Source organism: Dufourea novaeangliae, unplaced genomic scaffold, assembly GCF_001272555.1.
Source record: "Dufourea novaeangliae isolate 0120121106 unplaced genomic scaffold, ASM127255v1 scaffold8, whole genome shotgun sequence".
In the NCBI taxonomy this organism is placed as follows: domain Eukaryota; kingdom Metazoa; phylum Arthropoda; class Insecta; order Hymenoptera; family Halictidae; genus Dufourea; species Dufourea novaeangliae.
This window is the reverse complement of record NW_015373923.1, coordinates 7,434,604-7,455,088: the sequence shown is the minus strand read 5'-3', so window position 1 is coordinate 7,455,088 and position 20,485 is coordinate 7,434,604. Positions and strand designations below refer to the sequence as shown.

Genomic DNA, 20,485 nt, shown 5'->3' with positions numbered 1-20,485 from the left:
TCCACGGTATCGATGTCGGCGCGTGTCCTCTTGTGGCGCGAGGATGATGATGACTGTGTACGGTAGCTGGACGATTGGTGCGCCTATGTGACCTGTGGATCGGCCGATCTTTCGACGATCGGCTCCGTGACTGAAAGAAAAGGACGCGACAGGTTGTGACTTTTAGAAATACACAGCTTGAGGAACTATACAGAAACTATTCAGAAATCTGAAGTCTCGGTTGAACGTGCGACATCACAGAGACACTTTCCTGGGATCGTTTTCTGATCCACGGGGGAAACGAGGAACGGGAACATACACGCTGCCGCCGGCCCCCAGAGTCTTCCTACAGGTGTTTCGAATCGATTCGTACTCACCGCGGACCACGAGGGCCATCTGTTCCTCTCTCTGTCCGTTCCGTGTTCCTCGTGGATGGTGTGATGTTCAGTGAGTTTCCTTCGCCGGACACGTGATCTCTCTGTCTCTCCTCTTTTAGCATCCTTCTCTCTTTTTACGTTCTTTCTCTTCCTCGTTCTCTGTCCGATCCGTACGGCCGGGGGCCCCCGGTGTTGTCGAGACCACGTCTCGTCGCGTGCCTGTTTCGGGCTTCGGGGCTTGTCTCGGCAGTTTCTCCCGTGCCGCGTTCACCGGAAGGTGAAGAAGAGTAGTTTCACCGCGCTATCCATCCTTCACCCCTGATAGGTGTGTTAGATGCTGTCTCGAGGTCGAACCGTCACGATCGTACCGCGGGCACACACGCTCGACTCGATTCAGGACACGGGCACGCGGGGACACTACGATTTATCGCGCGCGCACGCGGGGTATTTCATTTCGTCTGGACGCGTCGAGTGAAAAGCCCGCCTTTTTCTTTGTGATCTACGATATCCTTTTTACCCGCGAACGTTTCCTCATTTTCGTCGTCGGTTTTCGTGTACGGATGATCGTGGAGGATTCGAGGACAATTACGCCTCGAGGATCCTCCCCTGGGTGTATCGATAATAATTTGTACACCGAATATTTCCGTCGTGTGACGCCCGTTTTCATATTGACAGATGGGATACATGAGACGATAAAAACGAAAAGAATTGTAATAGGATAAATGATCCAGTGAACCAGTCGTTTTCGTGTAGAAAGGAGCCGCACGTTTGAGCGGGGAGGAAGAAGAAAAGAGGATCGTGCGCGTGAACGATCGAACGTTTTTCCAGCGAGGATCGTGTTCGGGGAGTTGTGTGTTAAATGACGAGGGATACGGTTAAGAGGTGTCGGACGGTTACTACGCGGCGTTAGAGGAATCGAGCGGAATATACTTTTCCTTGGTCTACGATAATAAAGAGGAGGCGGAAGTTCTGGATCGTTGTCGTGTACTCGCCAGCTCGAGAGAGGAATCGACCACCAGGAGGCAGATGAGATGTGAAGCACGAGGACTACGCGGCGCGGTGCTGCTGCCGGGCCCGAAGACGGAAGTCGTGGGGCAAAAGACGCCGAAGAAGGAAGAGGAGGAGGCGGTGGTTCACGGAGGAACGGCGGAGACCGCGGCGGCAGGTCAACGGGGCACCTGGCGGGGGTCGCCTGAGATGACGAACCTGCGACGGGGTATCACGGCACCCCGATACAACACCTACTATTACGTCCTGATTTCACTGATCGGGCTGTTGCTGCAGACCCAATACGCGACGGGTGAGCGACATTAATTCGTTTTTTTTTTGTTGTGTCTTTACATTTTTGTTTGGGCTGGTTTTTTGGGTGTTTTCTTTTTTGGTGGTTGTATTACAGTAGAACCGTCGATTATCTGAAGTAGAGTCTTCTGGTTAAGCGGTTTGCTTGGATAGTCCGTCTGGGAGAACTGAAATCTTAATTATTCTCGTGGAACGATTAGAAATGAAACGTCTTCTACAAATGGATGTTTGTCGGACGAGAGATGGAATAATTTCTTTTTTTTTTTTTTTTTTTTTCGAAAGTAGTGTAGAAATGGAATATCTTTTACAGATGAATGTTTATGTCGGATGAAAGATTGAATAATTTCTGTTTTTTATTTCGAAAGTGGTATACAGTAAAATCCGTTTCAAATGTGCCGTTTTTCGGATAATCGGTCCACAAGGACCAAAGTTTAATTGTTCTAGAATGATTAGAAATGAAACATCTTTTACAGATGAATGTTTATGTCGGATGAAAGTTTGGTATACAGTAAAATCCGTTTGAAATATTACGTCTTTTCTGATAATCGTTCCGGAAGAATCATAGTCTAAATGTTGTCGTAGAATGATTGGAAATGAAACATCTTACAGATGTATGTTTATTGGATGGAATAACTTCTTTTTTTAAACTGACGTATAGTAGAATCACCGATTATCCGAAATAACGGGAAGATAAATCTGTTCCGGATAAGCGTTCTTTTAGTAGAACCAAAGTCTATTTTTTTTTCACGATTTCTTTCCATTTTTGAATTAATTTCAAGGGACCGATTATACAGGGTGTTCCACGTAAGTGTCGCCACAAAATTTCAAAACTTTCCTTGAACTTTACAAAAAAATGCTGTTAAACAGTAGTTGAACTATATTTAAGTGTGTATAATTTTCATAAATCAGAATTCCTTTGTCTGCATTTTTTTCGGTGAAATGGATATTACCTTTTCTTATTGTTGTTTTTTAAATATAACATTCATAGATATTTTTCATTAGGATGAATAGTGACAAATCGAACGATTAAAGTATGTTACAAAATAATATAAATAACGTAGAAAAAGTCAACAGAAGTTGTACAACGTCGTGGTACATCAAGACGTTTGGTTTCAGAAACAATCAAAGACTCGAAAGTACGAATATATCGCAACGTTACATAACTTCTGTTAACTTTTTATACATTATTTGTGTAAAAAATATTAAAAAAATGCTGTTGTTTCACTTAAAAAACGAAAACTAATATTTATATCCACAAAAATAGATTCAGATAAAGAAATATTGATTTACGAAAGTTGTGCACACTTGAATGTAGTTTAACTTTTCTCTGACTCAGGTAACTGTTATTTTTATTGTAACCTTTCTAACGTATTCCCTTACGATCTTTGTTCCTGTCCCTTGAAAACTTTCTCGAAATTTCAATTAAATATAAAAAGAAGAAATAATCGTTCCCGGACATTACGTGATATACGTGGCTGAACTGAAATCAGTAGTCGAGTTCATTTAAAATTATAAGCAATCATTAATTATTAATAGAAGTAGCACGGTGAAATGAGTTGTTACAAATAGTACGAATGTTTCTGCGAAGCGTATAAATTACGAGTGGAAAAGTCAAGTGAATGTTCATGGAATGGAAAATTGACGATTTGCACTTTCGGAATATTAAAAGCAAGAAGCGTAACCCATTTCGGACTTTCATTGATTACGTTAGGTTGTTAACTTCATTTTCTCCGTCGATTGCTTTAATGGACACGCATAAATCAACCAAGGCTACGAAAAAAACAACAACCTAATTTTTCACAGAAATGGTAAATTTATTGGATACATCGAGTCAGGATGAAAAATGAAGTTATTAAATACTTTAAAAAATTGTTTTCGTTACTTTCTTTTAATCGACGTAGGTAAAATCGTTTCATCCGGTGAACAGGTATTTTTCTCCAGTTATTGGTAGAATGTATTGAAAAAAAGGAAAAAGGTTGTAAAAAGATAGTAAATAAGGGTATGATATAAATTGAAAAATATAGATTTATTGTACTTTGTACATTTAAAGAATAACAGTATGCACAGTAGAGTCCGCGGTTTAATCATGATCGATCGATAACCAAAGATATATCGTACATACTTCGATTTTCCCGTATAATTTGCGTCGATCCCAGGACTCCTTGGGCTCGTAAACGTGTCACGGTTGCATGAAAATTAAAACATTATTTTACGTTTTCTTTTTCATTCTTCACGCTCGAGAGGCCTTCGTTATTGGGCTTTTACTTTAATACTGATCGTCAGATCTTCACAAAGGCCAGCAGAAATTGCTGTTCTGATTGAGATAACCCGTTCGCGGAGCGGTGGCCTTAATAATGTTGCAATTAATATCGTTCCAACTATCGGTAATCCTCAATAAACGTCATATAACAATCCCGTATATTTATTAAATACACTTTAAACTACTTTGCGATGTATATGGTGTTATTGATTCGTTGTAAAATGTATCGCACGCGTTATTTATCGCCGGTTGGTGAAACGAACTGGATATATTTTTACAGAGAGACGTCATTAAGGTTTAGCCCACTTTTCAACTCGAAAATGAAAGCTGTTCCTTGGCAATTTCCGTCGCAAAAGTAATGAAGTAAATGGAAAATCTGTTAAAATACAGTTATTGTACACATCTTTAGGTACGCAAAACAAATTTTCTTTTTTTGGGGGGGAACAAAATGGCGACGCTGAGATTGATCCACTTTTGACTGCTTTTGGATAAGTATCTAATATCGGCGTGCAGGATAACTTGAAAACTGTTTGACCAAGAACAAAAAACGAAACATTTTTATATTCTACACGAAATTTACTAAGGAAGTACTTAGGGGATTTGCAATATATTGGAAACATTTTTTGCTACAGACATTTTTATACAAGATGTTTCGCTTATAAAACGTTATTTTCTTCCTCAAAAGTCCGATATTTGCACACAAAATCATATTTCTAAAAATTCCTTGGTATTTCTTTAGTAAATTTCATATAGAATGTAGAATGTTGCACTTTTCGTTCTACGTCCAGCTGTTTCCAAATTATTCTGCACTCCGATTAAATGCTCATTTAAAATCGGCCAACGTGGCCTGAGCCTCAGCGTCGCCATTTTGTTCTGTAAAAAAAACTTTTCGCATGCCCGAAGATATGTACAATAAATATCTTTTACTAGATTTCCCATTTACTCCATTATTCTCGGAAAAAAAATTACCAAACAATAGCTTTTATTTTTGGGCTTCAAAGTAGACTAATCCCTTAATCGTGTTTTACAAATCGATACCAAGAATAATATATAATTTCCCTTAAACAATTATTTCTGTAATTTACATTTGATGGAGCGTTTTTCACGGACGGTAATTGTATTGTTTGTAGGTTTTACCGGCGATAGATCGCGAAACTTTCACGTTTTCTATGGCGGTATCAATTAAGACGAGAAACACATCGGGTCTCGTGTTTCAATTTATGCGATAGTAACTGGGAGATGATTTACGACCATAGAAACATAGATTTTTTTTTGCTTGAATTTCAAATCGAAAAAAAGAAAAAACTCCGTGGAAATTGAATGAGATGAAAGTAAATCGAATGTTCGCTGTTTCTTTTCTGTTCCTGGACGCGTTAACGACCTGTCGCGCATAGTGACCATTAAATCCAATTAATTCTGTTCCTTGAAGGTATTAAATTATTTTTGATAAATTGGCATAAACCACTGGCGCAGGTTCAAAGAAGAAATTCAGAAAATTTAATATTTACATATTCGTTTTTTTACCGTATCAGCTGGTAAGTTTTTAGGTTTTCGTTTATCTCATGATAAGTTATTTCCAATAAAAGTGTTCGAGTAATACGATTTTATGCGTGTTGTAATAATTTAATTGCGAAGGAAAAAAATGCTTAATATTTAATTAACAATTAATGATCCCTATAATTTGCATCAATTAAACCGATGATCAGATCAAAAAGTCATAAACAGACTGCGGATGTTTATGCATTTATAGCGCCTTTCAACTTGAAAAATGGGATGCAATAAAAGTTTTAATGATGTTTAATACTATTCTGTGTTATTAACGTAGTAAAACCTCTGGCAGAGAAATAAAAATTCTGCTCCATTTTAATCTTTACATATTACTGTCTGAAATTTTCAATTTGCATAAACTCCCGCAGTCTAGTCATAAATATTCATGGCTAATATTTCTGTTATAACAGTCTCCATCTTCCTCATAAATCATATTGTTAAAATTTCTAACATACATCGTTTCTAATATTTAAACTATCCCCATTTTTCAATGTCACTTATTCCTACCATACTAATCGTTTCGCATTCTGTTCATCCATTAGAATATTTCACGTTCGCTATCTAAGACACATTTTTATACTCATACTTCTCATACTTCTATCCCTCAATTTCTTTTAAATTCGCAAGTAATAAATTTCAATAATATCCATTTAAATTTGCAATTAATAAATTTAAATGAATTTCAATTATATGCTATCACTAACGTAGTGAAGTTTCTGGTACAGAATAAAAAATTCTGCTACCATTTCATTTTGTAGATATTGTTGTCGAAAATTGTAAATTCGCATAAACTTCCGCAGTATAATTATGACACACTATACCTATCTCTAATACCGTTTTGCTTCGGAAATGATCCCGATCGATCGAGCTCGACAAAGCCGGTTGCACCTTTTCCAAAAACAGTTTGTTCCCTTACAATCGAACCGCCCGTAGGTATACACTCTCGTTGCTACAGAACAGTTTAACGCCCGAATGACAAGTGGCGTTGACGTAACAACGGCCGTCGAGCGGAGAGGTGTGTTTCGATTGTTACCGAAGTGCAATTCACGTTACGCAAACACCGGCCGACAAATCGATCAACCGGACTCGGTTTTATTTTGTCGCGTATCGGACTAGAGGTGTCACGCGACGAAAGTGTATACACGCTTCCTTTTAATTTACATATTTGGAGCCCAGAGCCAGACTGTATTGAGTCCAGTGTAAAAAAGAAAAGAAAATACATTTTACATATTTCCCGTATCGAATTTTTCACTCTTTCTGATGGTGAAAATTATTTCATTCTAAGTCGTTTGGTTTTTAACATAATAATGTAAAAATGATATTCAGTTCTTATTTTGTTCCCGACCCAAACAATGTGAAGCCATCACACAGGGGATTTACTGCAATGTTCAGCATTTCCATACATCCAAACTTGTCCTGAGTCCATTCACTAGTTCGAAGGTAGCGATTGCTTTTCGTTGAATTCTTAAAAAAGTAATAACAACTGGTAATTACTTTTCTCGCGTGACGAGTATACTCGTCATTACATGAAAAATTGCGACTTCTTCATGACGAGTATACTCGTGATTCACAGCTAAGAGGTGAAATAATTAACATCTGAGAATTAAATGTTTGCTTTCTTAACATAGAAATAATTATTCACATTCCCTGGAACATCAGTGTTTAACATGGAACATAGTCTGGGAAACGCTGATCTCGATAATGAATTCTGCCCATCTCTAATGAGTATGCATGTATGTATGCGTGTGTCTGTGCGGTTGATTGAATTTTTTATTCCTTTTATTTCCCTCATTTACGTGTTTCCGCTGCAAAACGTAACAGGTAGAAGAGGCGCGCGCTTTATTTCTGGTCGGTTCGTTTATTTTAGTAGCCGTCTCCCCGCCGCTCGGTTACGGGGAACTTAAAAAGAGAAAGAAAATTCTGTTGAACGTTCACACGCGCTCGTCGTCCCGCTGTTACGCGGATCGTCGCGAGGATATTTGTTATTAACGATCCACGTGAACGTGATTATCGGTTCCGCGAAAACGGATACCAGACGGTATTTCTCATATATTTATCCTCGTACATTCGTTCCACGAAATAAACGCAACGACGGTATACAGTGATCCCTCGATGAATGCGACACGAACAACTGCGTTATTCCCACCACTGGGAGGCCTCCCCTTCTGGAACCAAACAAAATAGGGTAAACAGAAACAAAACAGAGGTTCGGCTTCGTAAAAAAAAAAACAAATTTATAAGGGGCTGAAAACCTTTCCGCCTTGCCATGAATGCTCTGAAGCGGACCTGAGTATGTTGCACTTATCGAGATATTATTGTATCGTGATTTTTGGATTTTTTGGTATCGTTGGTCACGTAGATATTCTACTGAATCGTTCGGTGTGTTTGTTTTTGGTTGTTAATTTTTTTTCTCTGGAAATGAAACGGGGAATATACAGGCTGTTCAAAAGGGAAGGTCTAAAAGTTTTTGGGCTTATGGTACTTCTCTTAGTCAATTATTTTATACAGTCTATATATAACAGGAGGACGAGAAAAATGGTGTCATTTGTATTATTCAAATTTTTTAGAGAGTATCGTTTCCGCGAGCGAGAATAACGCGATCCTTTTCTTGCCTTTTTTGCTATCAAGAATGATTACGCATTTTCTGTGTTTATAGCATACATGAATATCTAACAGGATAAAATACAGATTTTTAAGAATGTTCAATGAAATCATTAGTTTGCTCTCGACTCGATACAACCATCGACGAGGCAAATTAATGACTATTTAAAGTTAATAACAGGAAATATTTAAATGGATATATTTGAGGGATATGATTCAATTTAGTAATAAAAAATATTTTGAGAAGTTGTCGATTGACTGAGATGGACAATGATAAAATGTACTCGTAACATGTTGTAATATTTTCTGAGGGTATTTGTAGGGCGTTTGCATGCTCGTTGTCTTTAATAGCGTATGAAATATTGATTTTCTAATATAAATATTTCTTTGCTGTTGATAAACCAATTGTAGAACGCCATGAGGATACAATTATAAAATTCAAAATGGATGAAATTCTACAAATAGATAGTTTTACAACGGTTAAAGAGTTCAGTTATGAATATAATTAGTACACGATTATTCAATTTTATCGCCAAATGGCCATGTTTCATAAAAGTTTTACATGCATCTTTTTTGAAAAAGATTCTCGAAGAACATCTAAGCATGAATAGGAAATCATGAATAATTTGTGGATATTTTCATAATCATTTAAGATTTTATGAATCAACAGTATTCTCGAATTAGAAGTTCAAGTATGAAGGAACTATTAGATGGAACGAATAAAGGTAATTGAGCTTCTTTAATGATTAGAATCACAATTACAAGCGATTACGTGGCTCGTTCTAAATCACCGAATCAAATTCGATTCTAATCGCGTTAATTGCATTTGATAGTCTTCAAGAGATCGTGTAATTTATGTTCGTCAAGGTTGGTTTATGTATCTACGCCAATTGAATTACTATTATAGATCCACTATTCTTCGAAATTCAAGGATCTTCTCATCCATGTATTATGATTTTAAACACTACACCTATTACATTGAATATTTTCACTCCGTTTGTAACTTATGTATCTTAAAGTGAACTTTTCGATATACATATATAAGAACAAAAACGTTTGCTGTTTTATTAATGTTGTAAATTACAAGAATGACGCCCAGAACTGGTAGAAAAATTCCACTATAAAACGGGGATGGCGCACAATGTATTAACACATTCTACTAAATAATTTTTTCGCGGCGGGCGCCAGATAAATTAACGTTCAAACTATAAAACTCAACTTGGACACTTCACGCGTGATCACGTTTTATTCGTAAAAAAGTCTCCTCTTGTTGTAGCATTGGAAGATTGCTACATTTCTATATTTTTACGTTTCTACATTTCTACATTTCTACGTTTCTACGTTTCTACGTGTCTACGTTTCTATGCTTCTAAGTTTCTAGGTTTCTAGGTTCTAAGATTCTAAGTTTCTAAGTTTGTACATTTTTACGTTTCTACAATTCTACAATTCTACAATTCTACAATTCTACAATTCTACAATTCTACAATTCTACAATTCTACGATTCTACAATTCAACTATTTCTACCATTTCTACCATTTCTATATTTCTATATTTCTATATTTCTATATTTCTATATTTCTATATTTCTATATTTCTATATTTCTATATTTCTATATTTCTATATTTCTATATTTCTATATTTCTATATTTCTATATTTCTATATTTCTATATTTCTATATTTCTATATTTCTATATTTCTATATTTCTATATTTCTATATTTCTATATTTCTATATTTCTATATTCCTATATTTCCATATTTCTACAGTTTCTCTATTTCCACAATTTCTACACTTTCCACGCTGTCTGCGTTTCAACATTTCTATCTGTTACGCGAAAGCGTGCTACCAACGTGCAGCCGTGCTCGCGAGACGTCTTTCGGCGGGATGCAATCGCGAACGGTGATCACCCAATTATCGTTCCCGTGCGAATGAAATTAGTCCCGTTGATACTGTGGATTAGCCGCGAAAATGCATCGGAGCCGCAGCGACGTCGGCGGTCGTCGGTCGTCGGTCGCCTACGGACCGGCCAATAAAGTGCGAATTAATTCAGCGCTAATTCCGTGACCGCCGCGGGGAAAACGCGAGAAACGGGCGAGACGAGACTGGCCGCTCTAAAACTTTATTAGCGTTGTTCAGGTGATTCTGTTCGAAGGGGAAGCGTGACGTTCGAATCAGTTATGATTCTTTTTCCGCAGTGTTGCAGTTCGCGTTGCCTGGCCGCGCGTCATCGACGATCGAGAATCAGAAGAGAGGAAAACTTTAAGGATTTCTGGGAAAAAAATGTTAACCCTTTTCGATCGGAATTTTTTCTTTGAAACAAATGAAGAATATTCTTTTGCAAGTAGTTATTTTTTGGATGTCAGAGAAAAAAGAAAATTAAAAATAACTAAACAAAAAACTTGTTTAGGGGAACAACGATTAATTAAGTAAAAAATTCCTAAAGATTGTTTTTAAGAACGTATATATCTAATGGTAAGAACATAGGCTATATGATACGATTGTAATGTGCTAAATAAGGTAATGATTCCAAATGGAATTCTATAATTGCAAAGGGTTAAATAAGGAATTGGTTCGATAGAACGGGAGGAAAAAGAAATTATGGAGGGAATAATATGACATTAGGACACTATTAAAATCGTCGACACGATTCGTGTTGTTTTCTTTTCTCACGGTACAGGTGCTTAAAAAGTCGAGAGAATGTGTTCTCGTTTCTAGTACGTTTTGGAGGAATGTGTGTTAAAACTGTATATTGGTTGAAACTTTGAAAAATGGGATTGTGGGTCTCCAGATTTCTGGAAATGTGTTTTGAATTTGACGCAAAGATAAATACGACAGAAAGACAAAAATCGTATGAGTCTTCTATAGTTATTGTTAAAGGTTAATGAAAAGTTATAAATCGGGGGAAAAGATTGTAAAGATATTTGATAAAATTATTCCTTTAAACTAATAAAATCTAGTCGATGTTTCGTTCTAAACGGGAGTGCAAACGAAAAGCTGCATGCGATTATATTTACCAGACAAATCGCATCGACTCGTCGAACAAATCGATCGCAAGGAGACAATCATTTATTGAATCCGCCGACTCGTTCTCCGAATTAACCCTTCGCGTTCGGTTCACGCGGTGCACAGAACGCTGCCAGCGAACTTGGCGCTCAATTCAAATACACTGGTGTCGCTTGTAAACCGTACGATATTTCATTAAAATCTCCAATATCAATTATTTTCTACCTATGCTTGCAAAAAAGTATTTCTCAGTCGAACGATAAATAATTGCACCATTTATTTAGCAACTTATTTTCCTTCCATTATTTTTTTCAAAGCACAGTTTAGAAGAAAGGGATTTAAATATCACGGTCCCTTTCTGTTCTGTTGATTGTTTCAATAGAATAAAGCTCTAAGGTCCGGTAGAAATTCATTTCGTGTAACTTAAAAACCGCTATTTCCCAAAATATGCTAAATGTGCTTTAGACCCTTCTTCGGAGTTCCCATTCAATCATACCGCTATAAATTCTATTAAAGACCAGGCGTTCGCGCGACAGTTCACAGTCTGGACCACCTTAAGGAGCGTATTCGCCACGTATTGTATCACCGTTGTGTATAAATATGAACGGACAAGCGTTGCATCGTTGCCTATGAAAATACGATACGACGATACACAACGGTAATACAATACGAGTAAATGCAACAAATGGATACGCACCTTCATACACGTCGTGTATTCCAATTAACTATAACCCCCCCCCCCCCCCGCTCCTGTTGCGTCCGTCCGAAACGGCGCCCAATTCAACCCATCGATCGAGTCCGCCTTCCGTCCACTACAGAATCACCGTCTCAGTCCTTCCTGTGACAAAATATGATACAGATAGAACGCTTTATCGCGCCACAATTACCCAGGAACACAGTATTTAAGGAGGGGCGGGGGGAGGGGTTCGGCGCGACGAGCCGAAAAAACGAAGGAAAAGAGAGAAAAATATAAAACGGCACCCAGGAAGGGGGACACGGCTACCTATAAAACGACAGAGCAGCCTCTTGCGAGATGGTTTCGGGGTATCGGTGCCCAGGAGCTGGTTTCGATCCTGGTCCCAGTCTTACCGAAATCTCCGGGCGTCTTGACGAGGGCCCGGATCGTTCCGCAGGGGGTTGCAGAAGCTGACACCGGCTGCTGGAAAGCTACTTGTAAGTGAAAGAGACGCGCGCCGCCCGGCTCACCAGGCGGGAGGAACCGAGCGAGAACGAGAGAGAAGAAGAAGAAGAAGGAGGAGGAGGAATATATCGAAGTGATCCCCGAGACAGACCAGGAGGGAGGAAGGGGGGGAGGGAGGGAGAAAGAGGAGAAGCCGAATGGGAAGACGATGGGATGGGAGAGAAAAGGGGGTACCGGGTAGGGGAAGAAAGCCTGGTGTAATGGAGGAACCAGTTTGCGGGTCAGTGCTCCGCATCACCGAGTGGAGCTTCAAGCCAGCAAGACGCGAGGACGATGCCACCGGGCGAAAGAAGGACGGGGGCCAGAGGGACCCTCTAGGTCCTCGCCAGGGAGATGAGGGAGGAACGAAGGGCCCCGCAGCCATGCGTTAGACGGAAGGGGGGCCAAGAAGGGCCCGGCGAGTCGCGGGGCCGACCGATCAGCGGACAGAGCGTAAGGGCCGCAGACCGCCTGACCATCGCGAACCATCGCCAGGGGAGAGAGAGTCCACAGAGTCTGGCGCCATTTTCTCTGCGAGGAAGTAAACACCTTTGAGGATTGCTGGTGTAATGAATACAGTCTGACTGGTCCTACGAATTGACCGCTTGGATATAGAGAACGTAGGAATTGAGTCTAGAGGGTGTCCATTAGTTAGGCCTTTTAGGCTTTTGACAAGTGGGACGCAGGAGGGCATTCGTGAGTTTGTCTCTCGACGAGGACATTTTTTCGGAGTATTTTAGTTTCCGTGTGAAATGTATTACGAAGCGATTGATTCCATAGGGCAGACTTTAATTCATTTTGAGCCGTCCTAGGGTAACAGCTTCTAAGAGAGGATAGGGGACTTCCATCAGTCTGGCGTCATTTACCTTGCGAGGAAGTGAATGCCTTTGAGAACGTAGGAATTGAGTCTTGAGGGTGTCCATTAGTTATTTTGAGCTGTCCTAGGGTAACAGCTTCTAAGAGAGAATAGGAGACTTCCATCAATCTGACGTTATTTTTCCTGCAAGGAAGAAAATATTGTGAAATACTGATATAATGAATAACCTGCCTGGTCCTATAAATGTTTTCTAGCAGTCACTTAGCTGTAGAAAACGCAGTTTGACCCCAGACTTGGGAAGGGGAAACGATTGACTCTTGAGGGTGTCACCGATTGGGTCTTTCCTTTTGGATATTTTGTATCGCTGTCGATGATATGTCTACGGGGTATTAGCGTAGATATTATTTCGTTTAACTCAGTCCTATGGTAGCAGTGTCTGGAAGGGAAACGGGATTTCTACCCTGCAAGGGAAGTGTGCCTGGTTGGGAGATAGAGGTTCCTTTCGTCGGACGTCCGTGATGAGTCTTGATGCGGAGAGTGACGGTGACTGGAGATGTTTGGGATAATGGGGCGATTGGACTAGGTTTGGGGGAATCGAATGTCGAGGGAAATATTCCTTTTTTTATTATACTTTATTGTTGGTATTTAATACTATTCTGGCATTTTACGCGGTAATTTCGTGACATTTGCTACTTGAATCTTTCCTGTGATGGCGGAGTAAGAAAATAAGGATAAATGAATTAGGTTTGCAGATACCTATCATATATATATCCAATTTTTTATAATAGAGGTTTGATCTATGGCAGAATTGTTAAAATCTGAAAGTCGAATGGTTTGGCAAAAAGTTAGTGTTTTCAAAGTTGATCACATTAGATATCAGCGTTGAACCAAAAACCATTACTGCACATTTAATTAACGTTCAGTTTCTATTGTATTACGTGATTCACCAATAGTCCAAGTAAATAGAGATGAAATATGGGAAGGGAAACCTAATGTAGAAACTTCGTTACTGGAACTTTAGATCAGAACAGATTCATTCAGATCGAAACAATCAATTCTTGTTTCGTTATTATAAACGAGTCTGGTAGTATGCTTTTAGATAAATTAATGAGAATATTTCATAATTTTTGTAAGGATAAATATACGAAGTTTATGTGAGCCGTTGTGGCGAAGTAGAGACAGATTATTAAGTAGAATGGGGCTGTAAGGATAAGACAATCGTTGACAAGTAGAATAAGCTATGTCGAAGTCTAAGTAGTAATAGACGATGATGTTTTCCGACAAAAGATTGTATCAAAGGCGGAAGAACAGTAATTGTTTCTCATTGTATTAGTAACTTTAATATTTTGAACAAAATTTCGGGTAAACAATTACTCATTACTATTTTAACTACTAACAAATAAATATTTCAATTATAACGAATTTACGATGACTAGAAATCCACTTGAATTTAATTCATCTCTAAAATTCTTTATTTAATTGTAGTTAAAGAAAAAACTTTATTGTCCTTGATTAAAATCTGATTGTGTTCTGTATTTATTGTGTATGTTACAGCAAACGCAATTAATTTGATAATTTTATTATACAAATTAACTGGAAATTTTATGGAATTATTAACAAGACCGACAAATATAATACTTAATTCCTTTTTTGTCATTTATATTCGTTTTCTTGCATTTGTCGATAATTGTGAATAATTTCCAGTTCACCTTGGTAAAGGTGATAAATTCTAAGTTTCTTGTTTTCCATACGTATCGAAACTTGTCTCGGTTGGTTGCAGCTCTAATAGCATACGTTCACCGCTCAGTATTATTCCAGCTTTCATAGCGTTTGGACTACGGAAAATTCTATTTCATCGTTCTTCTGCGTTTCTCGACTACTTTGTAGCACCCGTTTCAATAACCTCGTTTTACACTGCAAGGTGTGACAATAATGTTTCGAGAATAATTCATTCCAAAATTTTATCTTGAGAATTAAACACACACGACACCATTCGTCTTGTTCGTACTAATAGTATTTACTTTCTGTTATCTGTTTTAATACCTGCCTTACATTACGAGACGTGACAATAAAGTTCCGAGAATGAAGCAAAATTATTCTCAAAACTTTACTGTCACATTAAAACAAATACCAGAACGTGAGTAACTTACAAGTCGTACTTCCTCTTATGTGTTTAATTTTCGAATGAAAATTTTCAAAACTAATCATTCTCGAAACTTTATTGTCATATCTCGTAAATTCACGTGGGCATTAAAACAGATACCAGAAACAGGAGTACTATGAGTACTTAGAAGACGGACGGCCTTGCATCAATTTAATTTTCAAAATGAATCATTCTCGAAACTTTATTGTCATATCTCTTAATTTCACGTGTGCATTAAAACAGATACCAGAAACTAGAGTATCTATTATGAATACGTAGAGGCGAATAGGCTCGCGTATGTTTAATTTTCGGAATGAATCATTCTCGAAATATTATTGTCGCGTCCCATGATTCACCAAAGTCTCCACAGTGCAATGAGAAGACGTGATTTCTCGATCTCCCGATTTAAGATCGTCGTCGCGCCGTTGCGTTTCACGCGGACGTATTTACACGTCGTAAATATTTCTCGGCTCGGCGTGCTCGCGTGCACGGTGTCGATTTTATTGATCGGCGATGCCGCGTGCACGGGGCCCCACCGGCGGCCGTTAAAATTTCGCTAAGCTTTCGTGTACCCACCTACCTCTCGCATTACCGCGAGCCGACGGTGGTAACGTTAGATGCTCACGGACTATAATCCCGGTTCTGATATATTTTTAGTTAAATCGCCGTGTTACATAAACGCGCCGCGAGCTCGTCCGTTCGTTTGTTCGCGCGAAGCCTTTTTCGCCGACACCGCCGCGAATACCTTTTCCCATTGGAGTCCGTCGTCGGCTCGGCTGAAACGCGTTTTCAACAATGTTTCGAATGGTGATATAAAGGCTGACACAATTTTTTTTAAATTTATGTGAAGAATTGTATAGTGGATAAAGGGTGTTGATTGTAACGGTGTCCACGAGATGTTGGACCATTTACATAAAGGGTACTACAATGGAACACCCCTCAAGAAGGGTACTGAATGGGTTTACTTAAATGGAAAACGTGATATATGAGGTTTAATCAAAATGTTCCTAGAATTTTTATTTATTTCAAGAAATATTTTCTTATTTAGTAATATTGATATTTCGAAGTAGTCCCCATCAAATATAACACACTTATCGGTATAGTTATCAGCTCGTTCAGCGATTTAAACAAAAAGAATATAAAATTTACATTTTTGCAATAATTATTTTTTTCTCATTCGTCAAAACGTCGAGGCATACTTATGCGAGGGTTAACAGTTTAATAGTTAAAGTTCGTAAACAGTAACTATTTGGTCCCATATTTTCGATTTTATTTTGTAACAATTTTTTATTGCTCAAACGAATACCATTCCCATCTCCGTTTACCCTACTAAAAAATAATAATCTGCACGTGTGCGCGAAGCTTTACGAATGTTCCGTTGCATTCTCGATCATGGAAACGATAAATCGTTCGCGGTATTCCACGGGAAAACAGAGACAGACCGCACACGCCTGTATACATATACATATATGTATACGAATATTCGTTGCAACGAGAAGCGCGTTGCGTGTGGAACGCGATCGGATCGTGGAATCGGGATCAATTATATCGCGTACGATATCAGGAAATCGAATCGTGGCGATCGTTGAGAAAAAAAGAAAAATATATCGGATACGTCGTTACGTAAAATTATGCCACCGCGATTACGGGGGCAGGCTCGCCTTTTGCCTCGCGCGTTGGATGAACGGACATGTGAGGCGTGCTTATGTGCAGCTTTTCTGACGGAAACACGCTTTCGTGAATTAACAGTCGAACTGACCCACACTTAGTGTAATTACTGGCGAGAGAACTTCGATATTCCGGAAATTCCAGTTTTTTGTTTTCAAAGTCTGCAGATTTTTAGAGGCTGTCAATAGAAGCATCGGGCAATTTTTCGTTCTTCTTTCTGATACTCGGTTCTTCATAGTGAAACTCACCCCTTGAAGGTGAAAACTGTAGTAGGTATGAAGAAAATTGTTAGAATGAAAGTTTAATGGCTTCTTGTGTTCTGTAAATATGTAGAATGAAATTATTAAGCGTTTATTGTTTAAACAAATTTTCACAACTTTAGGTATCTTCTTCGATGATGTCATCCTTCACTGAAAGTTAACATACTCGTGGAAGTACGAATTTTTAAGGAATTTTTTGTTCTATTTTTGACTGTCATGATACGAAACGATCTGAGGTAAACAAGAGTGCCTGGAATGGTCTCCCATGGTTTCATTTTTCAAAGATTTTCTTGTATTCCCTTAAATTTTGAATATTTTTATTTCATCCCTCTATCACCTGCTCAGAATGCATCCGTATTGGTAGCGTTCCAACCCTTATTAACGCCCATTATTTTTTAGAAGCACAAGTTGGTGTTAGTTTTCTTCTGTTTTCTTTTTTGGAAAATAAAAGAATTTTGTTTTCGATCATTCGAGCTGCTAAATTTTTAATTCTGGAAAAAATATTGAACTTTCATCCGTCCCTTGTGTCAATTTGATTCATTTGTCTCCCAAGAAAATATATTATTTTATCATGTGTAAATAAATTTATCCAAGGCTCCATGCATTTTTTAAAGAATTAGCAAATCTGACTACTTATCTCTTTATCATAATAATTTTTTACCACCATGTTATTCCGAGTGCAAAGGGTTAAATTACCAAAATGAGGAACGGATCGGGGTCAATAACAACACCATCTGCAGCATCGTTCGTCTAAGAAACAATTTTCCCCAATAAAACCATCAAATTTCCGTTCCAACCGATGCATTAGAACGGCCGAAAGAAAAGGAAAAACGATCATCGATCTTCCTTCCTTACTTTTCTTTTCACCCCTGGCGAAACCCCAGCAAAGATAGCGCCCGAGGCGCGCAGGCGGTTCGAAGCCGGCCATTTCACCCGACCCGGCCTGGCGCATAACGGCGTCGTGTTTTATCGTGCACACAGGTTTTCGAGTAATCACTCTCGTTGTTGGAACTTGAAACTAACCGCACGCGCGCGCATAACTCGAGTGTTTTATCGCAACCTCATCATCACCGCAGACTGCGCCTTCGGCCATGCATGTCGGTCTCTGTTTTTGCCACGCTACACATATTTAAAGGCCTCACGGAGTCGCGACGAGCCGCTAATCCGATACGTCCTGTGTGTATGCACGACCTGGTGGATATAGAACCAGTCCCTGGTGTTCATTTGAAAATGTGCTGGTCCGTAACATTGAGAAATGCAGCCTCCTTGATCGCCCCCGCGAACCACACGCCCGCCTGCACCTCCCTACTCTTCTCCGTTTCATTGTTTTATCACCTGCGCCGTGTCATTATCCTTGAGGGGAATTCTCTGTTTTCACCGATCGGCAAGTAGTTTTGGTCTTCTTGCTGTCAGACTATTGGCTTCGCGGCGCACAGTGGGCCAGAAAGAAAATTTAACAGCTCGAACGGTGAAAAGGAATTTCTTTTATTTTTGGGTAAATTCAGGTCAACTTATTATTAGACTGTGGAAGTTTATGGAAATTCGAAATTTCGGGTATTAATATTTATACATTGAAATGGAGCTGAATTTTTAATTATTTGATAGAGGCTTTACTATTAGTAAGACACGATAGTATTAAACTTTATGGAAACCTTTGTTTTATTGTAGTTCCTAAGTGGAAAGGTGTTACGAATCCATAAATATCCGAAGTCTACTTATTATTAATCATGGAAGATTTGACCGTGTGGTATTGCGAATTCGGACCCTTTCGTATCGTCAATCTCGGTAAAAAATAAAAGAATGTTCCTTAAAAAATGCATACTTTCATGAAGGCGTTAAGATCATTGTTATCAACAATTTTGCCAAGAAGTAACACAGCTAAAATCTTGAAAAAGCATTTGCAAGTAGACGTTCTATATTTTTAAATGATATCGAGACGATCATTTTTGTTACGACCATTTGAATTTAGCTCCATTTTCGGGTTCGTAGAGGCAATTCTAACCTCGAAATCTTAATCAGCGACCCTAAAACAACCTATAAGTGACCTATATCTAATGTATATCTACAATATATCTATATCAACATCATTTTAATTTTTCATTCAGCAGAGAAATGTCCTCCTGAAAGGATTAACGGTAAACCACTCTTGCGAATAATTAGAATGGATGGTTGGATAGGGAGGGAGTCTTCGATCTAATCTCCCTCCAGTTTTTCCGCGGCGGTTGGCCTGACGATCGTCGAGAATTAATCCGACTGTGATTACATCACGTTTTATTCGCCGTCGATAAACAAGCTATTATATGCTATTAATTAACCAGCGCCACTCGTAACCGCTCCTAGTTGCCGCCGTCGCCGCGTTTCTTATAATGTCGCGACTGCACTTCGCTGATCTTACCCCTGTCCCATTTCTTTCGCTGTACCCGTCCGTCTTTCCCGCGGTTTTTATTTTTCCACGCGTGCAGCGTTAAGGGGCGGCATTAAACGAGCAGGGACGATGCCGATTAGCGTGTTTTAAACGGTATTCTAATGAACAGAGAAGCGAACCAGTCAGTTAAATCCGGTTAATTTCCTGTCTGGTCGATTCTCGCGCTGTGTCTAAAGGCAGCCACGGGTCTATTTTAAGTGTACACGCTCTATATGTACAACACGCTGTATATTAATAGATCCGGGTATCAATGTAATGCTCCTGTGCACGGTACAAATTTAGTATTTAGATATGCGAGAGACGTGTCTCGCGGGGATGAGTAAGTGCTGGTTTTAGATTAAAGGAAATTATTAGACTGGTTTACACGGGCCGGTACATCGAGGGACCGTCTGAAAATCAACCGTGGACGAGAAATAGTAAAAGAAAGCTCTTAATTGGATCGTACGTGGAACGTACGAACGGCTCGATACTGGGAAAATATATAGCAGAATTGAGAGGGGAAACTGTTCGTCTGAAGAGATATTAAGTGTAGGTAACGATAAGTATTTGCTTGTTTTTTTTTTTTTTGTGGAATTCTGTACATTTGTTTTGAGACAACTCGAATCTTTTTGCTGCATCTAGGTGGTATTCTACTGTGACGCGCGAATTTTTTTACCTTTTTCGGGAATTTTTTTTAACGATCTAATGAAAGATTTTTATGCTGAACCTTTTTATATTTGCTATATCTTAAACTATAAATGAAAATTTCTGTTGGTTGAAAATATGGAATAAAGATGGCGTTGCAACCCATAAAAGTCGACTACTTCGAGAACAAATTGCTCGATTGGTTGCCATGATTCTTTTCGTTCTGTTAATCTGAAATAAAAAAATAACTGAAAAGATTCTTAACCCTAGATCGACAGCCTTCCATTTTTTGGCGTCA

The 20,485-nt window shown here is 38.8% G+C and overlaps 1 protein-coding gene across 1 annotated transcript in view; it reads left to right on the top strand.

Moving 5' to 3' along the window:
• Positions 1–419: 419 nt before the first annotated feature.
• The window catches only part of LOC107194615 (follistatin), a 74,144-nt gene continuing 54,078 nt past the window's right edge, over positions 420–20,485 (top strand). Inside the window, exons 1-2 of the mRNA XM_015584260.1 lie at positions 420–426; positions 1,237–1,656. Coding sequence (XP_015439746.1) covers positions 420–426; positions 1,237–1,656 — 427 coding nt within the window. The remainder of the gene's footprint in view (positions 427–1,236; positions 1,657–20,485) is intronic.